Source organism: Poromitra crassiceps (assembly GCF_964638095.1).
Source record: "Poromitra crassiceps genome assembly, chromosome: 15".
Lineage (NCBI taxonomy): Eukaryota > Metazoa > Chordata > Actinopteri > Beryciformes > Melamphaidae > Poromitra > Poromitra crassiceps.
In genome coordinates, this window is record NC_139634.1 from 45,235,620 (window position 1) to 45,251,147 (window position 15,528).

Here is a 15,528-nt window from a genome sequence, read left to right on the forward strand (position 1 = left end):
ATCCATCACTTGTGGCTACACGCTATCCGGTTGATTGTGTTGCTGATGAGAGTGTCAGTAACTTTCCGGAGGTCTTTTCAGCATGTGTACTCACACGCACCATGTCGAAGTTGGAGGAGTTACCTGATGGTGACGTAGATTTGGGGATTCCCTCTTTGTCCGATTTTCCACTCTGTGTCACATGATGAGTTGTTGCAGGAGCAACAAAATGACTTGTCCCTGAAACCCATATTTGACAGTGTTTTGCCTGCTAATGTGATTGACGGTACAGCCAGTGGCTACTGCCTGCCTGTTTTCCAGTTGGTGATACCGGCTAAATTTCGTTCCATGGTGCTAAAAGCAAGCCATGATGAAGGCGGACACTTTGGTGTTAGGAAAACTTATCTTAACATCTTAAGACACTTCTTTTGGCCACGTGTAAAAAGGGACGTGGGCGCGTACATAAAAACATGTCATCTGTGCCAGTTAACCAGTCTATTAAGCCTGCTCCATTGCAGCCGATTCCTGCTGTAGGTGAGTTATGTGTCAAAGCAGCAGGTATCCTGCTGCGTACCCGCTGAGATCAATAACTACCAAGTCAGTGGTAAAGGCATTGACTCAATTCATTTCAGTATTTGGCATTCCTAAAGTTATCCAGAGCGTCCAAGGGTCAAATTTTTCATCACACATGTTTGGACAAGTGTTAAAGCTTTGGCGTGTAAAGCATAACCGATCATCAGCCTATCACGCACAAAGCCAAGGCGCTTTGGAAAGGTTGAAGTGTCTCCTGCGTGCGTATTGTACTGAGCTGGATAGAGATTGGGAGGAGGGTCTTCCCTGGCTGATGTTAGCAGCGAGGGAAGCCGTACAGGAAAGTACGGGTTTCAGCCCGAACAAACTAGTCTTCAGTCGTACTGTGCGAGGGCCCTTGGCAGATAGACTCTGGCACCAAAAGGACTCAATGACGAACTGTTATTCAACATGTTCTTATGATCTCCCCCTTTGTTTCTCTATTTTTGTAATGAAATGTTTTAACATATTCATTTTAAAATTCTCCATTTTTCCTTAAGGGTTGTTCTGCCGAGGAGCCTAAATCCTGCAAGTATACTCTGGGCATAGAGGGCCAGGCTCTTTTGCCATTGTAGCCGGTCCACTGTGTCCAGGTTTATAAATGTAGGATCTTTTCTAAAGGCCTCTGTGTGTTCTACACAAAAATACATTGTCCCTTTTGATATTTGCCTCTTGATGTTTTTTCCATGTTTTTTCTATGTATTGTGCAACTCATATATAAATATAGGCTATCTGAGGTAGGCATTCTTTAACTTTTATAACCTATTACTGCAAGCACCATGCTGCTTTAGACCTAATTGGAGACAGTCTGGTCAGATCTTATAGTTATTATATTTGTCCCTATTTAGTGCCTAAAATGAGCTTCACTTTATCCATTGTTTACTTTATCCATTGTTTATCTATTTAAATATGTATTTCCAAATGTTTGATGAACATAGACTTCCTAATTATTTTTCTATATATAATTCAGTGTCTGTCTTTTAGAAATTGTCTTGTGACAGAGCTGCAAGCCCGTCTTCACGTGTGGAGTTCTGATTGGCTGTGACAGAACAGCCACTCCTTATTTAAGCGGCGGTGACCGAAACGTCACAGTATAAATTCCTAATTGCAAGTTTGGACGGTGTGCGGGACTCTCTTCTTTACCCTTGGCAGTGCTAAAAGATAACTGGGTGGAGGCAGAGCCACCTAAAAATTAGATTGATTTTGTCAATGGGTTTAGACATCGCTTGTTTGTGGCTGGTGGAATGGTGAGAGAGAAGTTACAGGTGTCTCAAAGCAGAATGAAAAATGTCTATGATGAAAAATGAAAAATGTCTATGCCGTAAACACTTAGATTCTGAAGTTGATTATATGCTTAAAAATAACATTGCTGTGCCGTGTGCATCCAGCTGGGCTTCTCCTTGCATTTTGGTGCCTAAACCAGATAAAACTGCTCGGTTCTGTACTGACATGAGAAAAATAAATTCAGTCACAAAGTCAGACTCCTTTCCAATGCCAAGAATGGAGGACTGTATTGACCAGGTTGGGTCTGCCAAATTTGTAAGCAAATTTGATCTGCTCAAAGGTTATTGGCAGGTACCTTTGTCCAAGCGCGATGGTCTCTGATATGTCTATGGACATAATCAAACAAACAAAAAAGGCAGATGCTATTTGCACCCTCTCAACTGTGAATTAACTCCAGACTGCAATAACCAGCTATCTCCACATGAGGGCAGCAGTGCCCATGAGAGACAAAGACAACGGGGGGAGCAGGGAGAGTGTGAACTGACCGGCTGCAGATCTGGCTCGTCCGTTGTTCCTGTTCCAGCTTCACGGGGCTGGAGGCGGGGGCTTGTTTTGGGGCGGGGAGTACGGACGGTAGCCCGGCCAATCATCGCTGTACCTTCTCCACCCCCTGAACCACTGCCCTCCTCACCTGGGACAGGAAGAGGAGAGAGAGATTTCAGATTGGGGGAGGAGTTCAGGCCATAGCCATTTCTTTTCATTACCTTATTTGGTGTTTTGAATATGGGAATGTAAAGTAAATGCATTCTCTCATGATAATGATCCCTCCCTCCCTCTCTCTTCCTCCCTCCCTCTCTCTCTGATTAGTGCGTTTTATTGCATGAATCAAACATTGAGTATTGCCAAAGCATATTACATCACTACAGTATCAAATAATGTAGGCCTACAATAAAGATGAATATTTAAGCAACATGACAGGCCGTGTATGCTCACCACACCTAAGGGTCGCGCTTCACGATGTCAATAACACCTATTTTCTAATCTCACATTTTGCTTTAGGTCACACAGACTTTTACACCTAAACATTCAGACTAACACATCCATAGTGTGTCCAGTCCAAGTCTTAAGCTGCTATTGTGATTGAACCTAAATCATCTTGCAGTACTGTCTTGTTGGACGAGTCTGAATCTTCTGTTGTTGTATTCAGTCTTAAACAACAGAAGAATCCCGGTCAGATACAAGAAGATGATTTCAGACAGTCATTACAGAGATTACAGCATTAAACTTAAGAACTCCAGTTTCATCCCATATGTGCAACAATAAAATAGGCTACAGCATTTTTATATGCACAGGAAACCATTTTTTATTTTATTTTTTGCATTGAAAGCGAGTGATCAACAGCCACAAAGCCTCTAGTCTGTATACAACGAGACATTATGTGGGACAAATATTTCTAATATCCAAATTGAAAACTATAAACAGATAGTTTAACTTCAAAAAGTGAATAAAAACTGTTACTTAGCGATGTAGAATCCCAGCTAATGCAACCAAACCCCAAACACAGCCTCACACATGTATCTCCTCACAGTGCAATGTGACTGATGATGAGCTTCTGAGATGCAAACAGGCAGCAGCCAGCTGGACTGAGGAGGACAAGACCGTGAGAAAGAACCTACTGCAGATCTTTGCTTCCTGCACTCTACTCTGGTAGCCCAGAGCTGTCCCCTATCTCCTCCCATGGGAAAACAGGAGGTAGTAAAGAGTAAAGTTTAATTGAATCGAACTGAAGTGACTCTCTGAATCAGACTTCCTCTGCAGCATAAATAATCCTACAACATATTTTACCATAAAAGGAACATGGGACCCAGAGAATAAACTACTGTAAGAAACAACCATCATAGCAAAATGTGAACTTGTTTATTCTCAAAACATTATTACTTGTGTAATGTCATCTGAAAAAGAAAACAAAACAGATTATTATTATTAGTCTGCTGCATCTGTGTCTGCCTCCTTCAAAATGACTGACAGAGTGCATCCTGGCCCTGGTATTCATATATATATTTTTACATATTTTTTGTAAAGCACTAATTGAAACAGAAAACAATCATATGAAGTCATTAGGAACAAATTGATTGACAAAATTATGAGAATGGTAATAAAGCACCTGTGAGATATGACAAAAAGTATCTCTGGGGGTCTGTGGGTACCTCAGTCAGTCAGTATAGGATGAGGGTAACAGGCAGTAACATCATATGCAAAAAGTCCAGTAACAAAAGAGCGTTATTGAAAACTTAATTCACTTCTAAATATGGTATTTAATTGCAAATCAGGCTTTCGTTTTTAGTCTTAGTTTGGTCTTAGTTTGGTTTATTTAAATCCCAGGCTAAGTACAGGGTTGACATTCAGATCCATCCATGGTGAAAGGATAATAGGGATCTAATGATGAATAATGATCAATAATAAGGGATGCAAATAGTGGCAAAAATGTAACAGACCATGTGATTTAAGTTACTGTCCACAAAAGGGGCAACAAAATGAAACATTAAATTATATTATTGTATAGACAATTTACATTCTAAATCTAAAATAGGTCTTCTAGTTTCATATGGTAAAAGTATAATCAAGCTAGTTTTAAAGATTAGCCCACCACAGCCTCTGAGACACAATTTGTTTTGTCTTTCAAAACCATGGAGGGCCAAAACAAACTGAGCATGGGCCAAGGTTGGCCCCAAATTGGTCAGCCATGCACTTGAAACTTGATATAAGGATGTTGGTGCTTGGGGTCTTTGGTGAAGATTCTCATCAGTTCAGTCAAAGTCATGAAGGCTGTAATTCACAATTATTCCCCTGAGCCTGCATTGAAGATAAGACAAAGTAAAATGATTTTGCAGTTTACTCAGAACATTTTTAATATTTCTAATCAATACACTTTAATAGGGATATTGACATTCTCTATGGATGTTCAATGGTTTGCTACTAGTAGGTGTGTGTGCTGTAATGCCGTCTCACCTGCTGCTCTCGTCTTCGAAACCTCCTTATAATGCAAATACAACCAGTTACTAGCATCACTATCAGCAGCAGACCCCCGGCCCCTACTGACACTGCAATCACCATGGTGGGAAAAGTGTTTTCTGAGGAGAAGAGAACATAGACATTTACTGGCATGAAGTTAAGTTTAAGTTCAGTTCAGTTCAGTTCACTTATTTTATGTTTTATTGTTTTGCATGCTTTTTTTAGTGGGGGGGTTCTTATCTGGAGGAAACCGCAGGCGAGCATGGGGAGAACATGCAAACGCCACACAGAACATTTTGAAGAGATAGCCCAACCTGGTCAGTAGGCAGCCATGGGGAACTTCATCCTCTGCATTTGAACCATCCTCTACTAGGAACCTTCATAGAACTAGGAGCAGTGGGCAGCCGCAGTGCAGCGCCCGGGGAGCAAATCCAGTTTGATTGTCAGTGCCCTTGGGGTCAGGGTCACTGACAGGAGTATTACTGTAACCTTAACATGTTGGTGTGATGAAATCGAAGCACGGGGTGAACATGCAAACTCCACAAAGAAAGGACCTGGGAGGGACTGGGGTTTGAACCTGGGACCATCTTGCTGTGAGGCAACAGTGCTAACCACTGAGCCACCGCACATTTAGAGCCATGGCCTGACAGCTGCACCTAGCACATCTAGTCTGTCACATCTAGAAATCTGAACATAGTGGTGAGCAGCAGCCAGCCAGTCACATCGTGTGGACACCCATGTATGTATGGCCACATACCCATCTCTACTGTATGAGGCTCTCAAACACTCAATAGAAAGGCATGGAGAAATTCAAAATCAATTTCAGTTCCAAAGTTGTGATTTTTCAGTATTCCCAAAGCTAACAGCAGTTGTTGTAACCCTAAACTGAAGAAGTGGTTCTTGATCGGTACTTCATCTTTATGCACTGTTGTGTGGTAGAAACACGAACCAGCCCTAAAAACATGGCTTTGGTATTTGCTAGAGTGAAGTGTCGTGTGGGTTTGACAGCAGGGTTGTGCTATCAAACTTGTCTCTCTTGTTTCCTGTTTTCTCCTCAGTGAACAATGATCAAAGCAAGAACAAAGTAAAAATAGTAAAAAAAATAAATCAAATGGAACATGAAATATAGCTCCTCTAGCCTCTCTGATAAATGTAGGCCTACTACTTCTTCATTGGAAGATAGATAGAGAGATTAATGTTAAATGTCAAACATGACCCTTACGAGAACTAATTTCAGATCAGCAAATTTCACTTGCAGGTTAAAAACTCAAGAAATAACCTCTAGATACAAACGTGAACTCTCAGTATAGATTTTTTGTATCATTTATAATTAGAGACAAATTAGAGGTCAAAAATAACTGAACTTGTACTTCCAAATGTGAAAAATAGTTTGTTAGGGTTCCCTTGGGTGACACTTGCCTTGAACATCCAGTTTGACATGTTTGGTTTGTAGAAGGACCCCATTGTGATGGAAGACCTCGACGGTGTATTGACCTGAATCAGCCTTCTCCACGTTGCTGATCTTAAATGTCCCGTTGCCGATGAAGAAGTCTGTTCTGTTCCTCCAGGCCTCCTGTATCTGCTGCAGCCTGTCTTTCTTCACAGAGAACACATTGACCGATCCACTGGGAAGCTGCTTCTTGCACTGCAGCCGATGACCGCTGGCATTGGCCATCAGCTGGATGTGCACAGATCCACCAAGAGTAAGAGAACATGTGGTTGTGTTCTGGGTGGCATCACAGCTGGTCTCAGTAGATGGGAAGAAAGCTGGATTATAAGGGAATAAGCATGGGAATTATTATTATTACTATTATTATTATGTAACACCAGGCCAATTTTAAATATATTGTTGATAGTCTTTGCAGCCTCCATGAATAATTGTATTGATTATTCTATTTACAAAAAAATCAAGAGTTTCAAAATTATGTTAGTGACTATAATCTCACAATGTAAATCCCCCCCCCCTTCAGTCATGTTTCTGAGTCATTTTTAGCAGCAGTTTTTTTTTACAGTAGGCTATGTTTACAATATAATAAAAATATGATACACAAAGATTAAAAATGTGAGTATCTTACCATGAGTCCCTCCAGCTAACATCACTAGCAGCACAGTCACTTTTTCCATGCTCTTCTCTCACCCAGCGCAATTACTTAAACTGTCGATGAAAACACAACGATGAACCTCAACTATCACGTGTGGTAAAAGGGTGTGCTTGGCTGCAGTGGTTGCAAGACAGGAAATTAATTTGAGTGTCTCTTTGTCTTTGGGGCCATGCTGTGTTCTGTGCTGCTGGTCTTGTGCAATATAGTTTGTGATGAAATCCTCCATTATCACATGCTGAAATCATATCCATCCAATAAACAATCTTTTGCATGCATTTTGTATGTATATTGCATCCTGTATGTATGAGGCATTTTAAACATAGTAAATGAGACAAGCAGGTCGTCAGAGGTATAGAAGCTGCCACTTGGTGAGGTTGCAAAGTTTCACTATCAACCGCACTACATGGTAACCGTTAATCAACCGCACTACATGGTAACCGTTAACTAACTGCACTACATGGTAACCGTTAATTAACCGCACTATGGTAACCGTTACTTGTTTTGTCAGGTTCACCTTTATGTGTCAGTTTACTTCTTGATCTGCAGCACAACATGGAAGTGAGAATGAGAAGTGCGTGTGTGTGTGTGTGTGTGTGTGTGTGTGTGTGTGTGTGTGTGTGTGTGTGTGTGTGTGTGTGTGTGTGTGTGTGTGTGTGTGTGTGTGTGTGTGTGTGTGTGTGTGTGTGTGTGTGTGTGTGTGTGAAGGAAGCTAATCCTTGAGCGTGCATCCTCTGAAACCTACATCAGCCTCAGAGGCCAGATTCGTCTCAGTGCACCACACCGCACTACACACCAATCAAAAATAACCCTAACGCTAACACTACACACTACACACTACACACCAATCAAAAATAACCCTAACGCTAACACTACACACCAATCAAAAATAACCCTAACGCTAACGCTACACACTACACACCAATCAAAAATAACCCTAACACTACACACTACACACCAATCAAAAATAACCCTAACCCAAATATTTAGAGCTAATCGTGATTGTAAACAACAGTGAGACGGCCTCACTGCGGCCTGCAGCCTCACAGATCAAAGATGAACATGACTGCTTACATTGGAGAATGTATTCAAGTATTTCTTCCCTGCTGGTGGAAATGAGCTAACGTTGTCTTGCGTTCTTTCTGTCATTCCTCTTACTATACTTTATTCCCTCTAGAACAGTAGTTCCCAAACTGGGGTATGCCGTGCGTACCCGTAGGGGTACGTGGAGGTACTACAGGGGGTACTTGAGAGAAAGGGGAACATGGAAAAATGTAAGAATAAATCGTGAAAATACGTAAAAACGTTTAAATGAATCTGCGAGGCACTAATTGCAACTCTTGTTATACTCTTCATAAGGTGGCTTATTATCATTCATTCATTGCATTAGATGCTATAGTTTTCTCTTGCCGTTTTCTAAGCAAAATGTTGTAGTCTGGTAAAGGGGGTACTTGGATTCAGAAATCATGGAAAGGGGGTACTGAAGCCAAAAGAGTTTGAGAACCAGTGATTTAGAAGATAGCTTGGTCAGAAACAAAGCATGGACGAGCAAAGAAAGCCGAAAACCATCTTTTCATCAAGTCACTCGTCACAGAATCAGAAAAGTGAAAAGTGAATCTCTTTGTTTGGGAAAGTATTCCGTTAGATGTCAAATGCAAAGGGATGACTGCCTCAAAGGCTCAAATAGACTCACGGTTGCAAATTAATCAAGTAATTACTACAACTGAAAAATGCTTTTGATCGTTTACATGTCTTCACTTTGAAGACATGTGAATCAGTCAAGAGAAAAGGCTTTGGAAATGAGCTGAGACCTGGAGTGAAAGAGAGGTAGTCACATTTATATTCATTCTAATTGCAGATATTGGATTTCTCCATAGAAATACAATGACTCTGTCTCTGACTTTACAAAATAACCCTATGTAGGCTAATTGCTACCAAAACACATTTGCGTGCACACATTAGTATCATTTTGTAGGATATGGCATCAAGTCCATATCAATATTGAGTAAAGAATTTCAAGTAGACGTAACACATTTTTGGTTCAAAATGGATAAATAGCATTTTGTTAACAAATGCTTCAAATAATGCTTCCTTGTCCCCATCGGACTAATTTCATTGAATCTTTTAGTGATACTGAACACAGTCTGATTCTTACTGGGTGTTCACACCAAGGCAATTTTCATAAATGTGTGCAAATACACAAGTAGATGCCGTTTCACCGCAGGTGAACGACACAAAAGTTTGCGGCACAAAAGTTTGCGGTTGAAAATGAAAAAACTTTGCAGAATAATTTGTGCGATCAAACTTGCGCGAGTGAAGTTTTTTTTCCACCTTGGTCTGAACGCACAGGTTACAGTAGCTATTCCCTCGCTCTGATAAAACAAAAAAACGTCTTCAAAAAACAGAAATATCATTCATCGTAACATAATCAATGTCTTTGCAGGTATATCTCTATATTCTGTTCAGTGGTCCTCAGTCATGTCCTCTATATCCTGTTGGACATGATCCTAGTATTGAGTCTCCTGAAAAAAGATCTGGTTTTGGACAGCTTAAGCTTCTTCTTCCTGTCCTTCTTTTTGAGGTAGACACTGTCCCACCTGTCCTCCTCCTCGTCTCCCACCCAGGGGACCCAGGCCCCTCCATTCAGGTCCGGGTGAGCCCGCGGGTCCTCCAACGGGTACCGCACTGGCACCGCCGTTCGGTTGTAGTACACTAATCTCGCCAACAGCTCTTTGACCACATCGGGTCTCTGCTCAGCCAGGTCAAAACGTTCATAGGGGTCTCCGGAGATGTTGAAGAGCCACACAGACTTCTGGGGCTCGACGTGACGCTCCAGGTTCCACCAGGTGGCTGGGAACCCGGGAAGCACCTGCGGCGGGGTCCAGTCTCCGTAGCCAGGGTCTCCGGTCAGGAGTTTCCAGTCTCCGGCTCGTATGGAGGCCTGGATGGCGGTGTTCCAGATCCCGTATCCTCTCTGCAGGGAGCCGCTGCGGGCCGGGTTGTAGAGAGGGTCGATGTTGTGGAGGATCTCCAGCCGGGGCGACTCCTTCCCCTCGCTGATGGCCCCCCACACATCGTATCCATCCACGCCTTCTGTCAGAGATGCATTGCCACCCGCTAATCCCACAAGTGTGGGGTACCAGTCAGTGATGTGCACCAGGGCTTTGCTCACCCTCCTCTTCTTCCTCAGCAGGGGGCTGTGGACGAACCCCAGCCCCCTGATGCCGCCCTCCCAGTAGGTGCCCTTGCGTCCCCTCAGCGGCCAGTTGCTGCCTCCGGACAAAGGCTGGCCGCCGTTGTCCGTGGAGAAGATGACAACGCTGTTCTGGTAGTAGCCGTACTTGCGGAGGGCGTAGGTCAGGTTCCGCACCGCTTCGTCTACCACTGAGACCATGGCGGCGTACTTCCTGCGCGCCACGTTGCCCAGCTCGCGGTACGGGTAGATGTACTCGCGCGGGGACTGCAGGGGCGTGTGTACCGCCTGGAAGGAGAGGTAGATGAACAGTGGCTGGGCCTGAGGGTCGTGGGTCGCCAGGATCTTGCGGACCCTCTGGGTGTACAGATGGGTGGAGTATTTTCCCGCCTGACCCCAGGCCACTGTCTCGCCCTCGTGGAGGTCAAAGCCGCAGAGCCCGGGGCCGTCGCAGGAGCTGTAGGTGTAGTAGTTCACGCTGCCCGTCAAGGAGCCAAAGTAGGTGTCGAAGCCCCGGCGAGTGGGGAGGCACTCCTTCTTGTAGAAGCCCAGGTGCCACTTGCCGACCATGTGGGTGGCGTAGCCCAGCTCCTGCAGTCTCTGGGGCAGAGTGACCTGGTCGAAGGGCAGGCAGTTGGGCTGGCGGGGCCGGATGATAGAGTGCTGCAGGCCCGTGTGGATTTGGTACCTACAGGACAGAGTGGATGATTAGAAAATAGTCAGAGGGGGACAAGGTATACCCCACTGGGTACCACGTTATAATAACCATCATTAATAAATGGTAAATTGATAGTTAATTAAACTTTAGGTAATAGTTATTTTACTGTTAACAAACAATGAGATGATAATTTATCATGTTTACACAGTATTTATTAACCATTTGCAAAGTAGGCTAATAATATACTTTATAATAGCCATCAAATAATTTTCATAGATCTGTCCTCTGTGACATATCAGAGGGACAGAGGAGGACATAAACATTATTGATTGCAATTGTAAAGTTGCAACTGATGTTTATAAAAAATATTTTGTAAATGGTTAATAAACACTGTAAACATTAGCCTACTAATTAATTATATCATTCCATTATTTGTTAACAGTAAAATAACAATTAACTAAAGTTTAATTAACTCTCAAATTTCCATTATTAATTGATTGTTATTATAAAGTGCCAGGCTGGGTAAAATGAACCCATGTTTCAATGTTGACAAGGTGAAGACATCATATAGGCTACAGGTGGCTGGAGGGCTCAATTCAAATATTTCACATGTAGCCTATAATTCAAAATGAACAGCTAGCCTACCATACCATAAAGAGACAGCTCAACAATCTATAGCTACTTTAATAACGTCTGATGAAGGCACTTTACCTGCCGGTGATGAGCTGACTGCGGGACGGGGTACAGATCGGCTGGATGTAATAATTCTCCAGCTTCACTCCATCCGCGGCCAGTTTGTCCAGCGTGGGCGTCTTGATGTCCGAGGTGTGATAGCCGATGTCATTAAAGCCCTGGTCGTCTGTCATGATGAATATGATGTGAGGCGGCGGCTGCGGGACCGGCGACCCGTCTCCAAACGACGGCACGGAGTCCTCCACCTGGTTCGGGCTCATCCAGTCCCACGTCATGTAACCCAGGCTGAGCAGACTCATCACTGAGAAACCCGTTAGAGCTGGCGTTGCCATTGTTACTGTGGCACTTTGTGATTGCCAACCTACCTTGATTCAAAATATTCACCAATATTAGTCACAGGTTCATTGTGCAATTAAGTCCAGAATGAAAAACATGACGCAAATCGCCGTTTAGCTATGAGTGGAGAAACAATAATTTCCGCTGGCAGGTATCCTCTTCAGAGAAATATTACCTCCATCCTTACTGCCGACGTCTCCAAAATGTTTCAAAACCCTTTTGAAAACACCGACCCCAGTGGTCGTATTAACTCCGCCCACTTGCTTTGCCTCCTCATTGAAATAAGAAGCCAAACTTCAGGAGCCCCAGGTCCCCCACACAGACGACCCCCCCCCCATAAAGGTTTGCAGTGACCTTATTAGACTTTGTGGTAGTTTTGATCTCCTCTATGGTATAATATTCCTGTATAGGCAGTGATTCAAGTTATTATTATTATTATTATTATATTAAGTTATTATGATTTCTGTAGGCTAGTTCTTTTTCATAAAGGCTCACACACAAGAGGCAGCCTTAAGCAAGGCCTCACATAATTTCATAAGCCCTATTATATGCAGTGGTCCTCAAACCTTTTCACATCAGGACCCCTAAACTGACACAAATTAGACCACAGACCCCCGTTTGATAAGATTGTGTCCCAATCTGAGATTTATTTTTAACCCATGGCCAACATAGTCAAACATTGGTCTATATATGCCTATATAGACCTGGCCTAAGCCTATATAGACCTGGTCTAAGCCTATATAGACCTGGCCTAAGCCATGGCCAACATAGTCAAACATTGTGACATTGGGTTACTTATATATTACTTATATTATATATTACTTATATATTGTGACATTGGGTTACAACATAGTCAAACATTGTGACATTGGGTTACTTATGGATGAAATTATAGTGAAAATAAATGATTCCCCTCTTTGCTTGGGACCCCCTGGAAGTCCCCCAGGGACCCCGTGGGGGTCTCCGGACCCCACTTTGAGAACCACTGCTCTTACAGTACTCCACATTCATGCCATCTCATGGGTAATTTTATTTCACCGAATCGCACTCCGCATTCCCATCTGACCTGGTTCTGCTGTGAAGGACAGAGCTCTACTGGACCGCCGCTTACCCAGAAAAACATGGTGTGTGGGGGACACGGGTCTCAGGGCAGCGTGGGGCCCTATATACAGACACAATCACAGACACTGTTCCCCACTACTCCTCCCTCCGCCCGGCTCACAGACCCTCTTTCATTCTTCCTGCTGTTTTACGAGTGCCGCAGACCTGAGGAGAGAGAGAGAGCAGATGCCGGAGCGCATACAGGAGCTGCTGATAACATCTACAACCAGGCGTCAAAGAACCACTTACAAGTCACAGAGACCCAGCGGAGGAACGGAATGGATCGTGACTGACTGGAGAGCCTCAGCCACAGCTCCTGTGTGGTGAACGGCTGCATCCACTCGAGTGTGGACAGTATACTTTTCATGAACTATTACTACACACTGCTGAGGTGAATCTAGGTCAAAGCCATTGATTGATCCCACTTATTAAATCAGATTCAGAATCAGAATTATTTTATTTGCCAAGGTCTGTTTTCACATACTAGGAATTTGTCTTGGTGTGGTTGGTGCTCATCTAACATTGATAAGAACAACTATACAAGACATAAACAAATAAAATATAAAGGGTCTAAAGAGATTATAAAATATTATAAAGGGATAAGGGGACAGATATAGATAATATTAACAGATATAAACAGTATAAACAGACTTGTAAACATATTGCGCGAGTGGAAACATACCAAACTTATAAAATATTGTAAAAGGATACAGATATGAACAGATATAGATAGTATTAACAGATATAAACAGTATTAACAGAGTATAAACAGACTTGCCAGCCAGGTGAGGTAGCTTCATTTTGCTGTTTACAGATTATGTACAGGGTCAGAGTGCATCACAGGTAGCAAAAGTCGTAAGAAATCGTTAACAAATGAGAATGCAGTACTGCATTTGCCCAATAAGAAAACATACAATGCAATGTAAATATGAAACAGGGTCCAAAAAAGTAATGTTATTCCTTCAGTTGTTTCTACCTGGTCATATTTTAGGGCAGTGATATTGGATATTGTTATCACTGGCCTGAGTGACATGATGGTGCTTTCTACAGTAGATGTGATCATATTGGCGTTGTTTGATTGACACAGTGTTGCAGCTGTGAATGTGATGCATGGGTGACTGTACTTGTGCGGTCGATGTTTTTTGTGCATTTTATGCCGAGTATTTTCGTATTGTCAATTGTAGACAATGTAGCCTAGGAGCCCTTTTGATATGCTGTGATGCAAAAAATATATATCTCGCTGTAATTATCTATTCTATTCTATACCGATGCCCAGGGGCGGACTGGGATCCTAATTCAGGCCGGGCATTAGATACCAAGCAGGCCAGGCCGATACGGGCCGACGCGCGTGCCGGCGTCCGAAGGGCGGCGGCGAAAAATTTGGGCCGTTTGAAGCCCAATTTGGGCCGTTTGTAGCCAGATTTGGGCCGTTTGAAGCACAATTTGGGCCGTTTGAAGCCAGATTTGGGCCGTTTGAAGCCCAATTTGGGCCGAGTCCAATTTTACAATGAGATGCACCCACTTTAACCCTGAATAAAGTAATAAAACCACTAGTAAACCAGTAGGCGGCGCCTGGCCTGCTGTTCAGTGAGTGGCCTGACTGCGAGCACCAATTTTTTTTTTTTTTTATCAGGCCAGGCCAGGCCAGGCCACCGGGCATTTGCCCGACGTGCCCGATTATGCAGTCCGCACCTGCCGATGCCCCATTACACTGTCTAAAATCACATCTGAAGGGGGGTTGTTATAGTCTCCCATTAAAAAAAAAATGCAACCTGTCGATTGTCTGCTTCTGCTACACAGGCTTGCAGAGGTGTGAGTTTCGTGTCACGCTAAACGTGTGTGTTAAACGGCACAAGCATTTCCCACGCATCGAAAATGCATCTCACCTCAATGGTGTTAGAGTACTGTGTTGACTCATGCTAGGTGACAACTCAAACTCCCACGATGTTGTTTGACTTTGATATGTTGAAGACCGTTCAAATGTTGTTTTTTGCATCTGAGCCCTTGACCACTTTTCAACATTATACTGATGCACTTGTCTTTTTAGACCAGTCACAAAGGAGATGGCGACCTCAACAGAAGCAGATGAGTCAGAGAAGGATTTGTAAGCTTTGACACGGCTCAAAAGTGGCTGCGACCCAACATGACCCTCATGTTTTGTACATTCAGCGAACAGCATGTTGCAATGTTCACTTAGCTTCAAGCAGCTGAATAGTTCCAGGTTTAGCGAGGTGAAACGCGACCTGCGCATAGAAATGAGAGCCGGCACAGCGAGGGGGAGGAGCAACACATTCCAGGGTCAAACATCACACCTGGCAGATGTTGATTGTGGTTAACGGAGGGACGTGTTGGCATGGAGGTCGCTGGTCAGCCAGAGGAAGTGTGAGACCCCCTTAAAGGGCGTGAAGCTGTGGCCAGCGGTGTTTGCTCAGCAGCAAAGGCGGGTTTCTTTGGAGCTGTTGGAGCGGTGCCGGCCGGAGCGCCTGAGTTTAAGGCAGGTCAAGGCCGGAAAGAGAGAGAGAGAGAGAGAGAGAGAAAGAGAGAGAGAGAGAGAGGTGAAAAAAGGAATGAGGCGCACCTGAAGTTTTACACCCTGGTGTTTGTTTATGTCGTTTTTCTAGAGAGGGAGCGGCTCGGGCAGCAGATGGAGTAAAGATCTTCGC

General features: G+C 43.5%; 2 protein-coding genes across 2 annotated transcripts; both read right to left on the reverse strand.

Annotated features, from left to right (window-relative positions):
* Positions 1-3,166: 3,166 nt before the first annotated feature.
* LOC310789957 (uncharacterized protein) lies at positions 3,167-6,961 on the reverse strand. Its single transcript, XM_083651678.1, has 4 exons — positions 6,861-6,961; positions 6,205-6,552; positions 4,783-4,904; positions 3,167-4,626 (listed from the first exon to the last, which is right to left on the reverse strand). The coding sequence occupies exons 1-4, from the start codon at positions 6,907-6,909 to the stop codon at positions 4,591-4,593; spliced, it is 555 nt and encodes a 184-aa protein (XP_083507804.1). The 5' UTR covers positions 6,910-6,961; the 3' UTR covers positions 3,167-4,590.
* Positions 6,962-8,785: 1,824 nt separating this feature from the next.
* On the reverse strand, positions 8,786-11,927 carry LOC310789953 (arylsulfatase I-like). Its single transcript, XM_083651673.1, has 2 exons — positions 11,447-11,927; positions 8,786-10,765 (listed from the first exon to the last, which is right to left on the reverse strand). The coding sequence occupies exons 1-2, from the start codon at positions 11,758-11,760 to the stop codon at positions 9,370-9,372; spliced, it is 1,710 nt and encodes a 569-aa protein (XP_083507799.1). The 5' UTR covers positions 11,761-11,927; the 3' UTR covers positions 8,786-9,369.
* Between the last annotated feature and the right edge of the window lie 3,601 nt (positions 11,928-15,528).

Bases quoted from the DNA above. Each gene is read 5' to 3' on its own strand.
- LOC310789957 (XM_083651678.1), bottom strand. From the start codon at position 6,909: ATGGAAAAAGTGACTGTGCTGCTAGTGATGTTAGCTGGAGGGACTCAT. The intron at 6,553-6,860 runs GTAAGATACTCA...CTTATAATCCAG, and splicing joins GTTAGCTGGAGGGACTCATG to CTTTCTTCCCATCTACTGAG. The intron at 4,627-4,782 runs GTGAGACGGCAT...TCTTCAATGCAG, and splicing joins TTCGAAGACGAGAGCAGCAG to GCTCAGGGGAATAATTGTGA.
- LOC310789953 (XM_083651673.1), bottom strand. From the start codon at position 11,760: ATGGCAACGCCAGCTCTAACGGGTTTCTCAGTGATGAGTCTGCTCAGC. The intron at 10,766-11,446 runs GTAAAGTGCCTT...TCTGTCCTGTAG, and splicing joins AGTCAGCTCATCACCGGCAG to GTACCAAATCCACACGGGCC.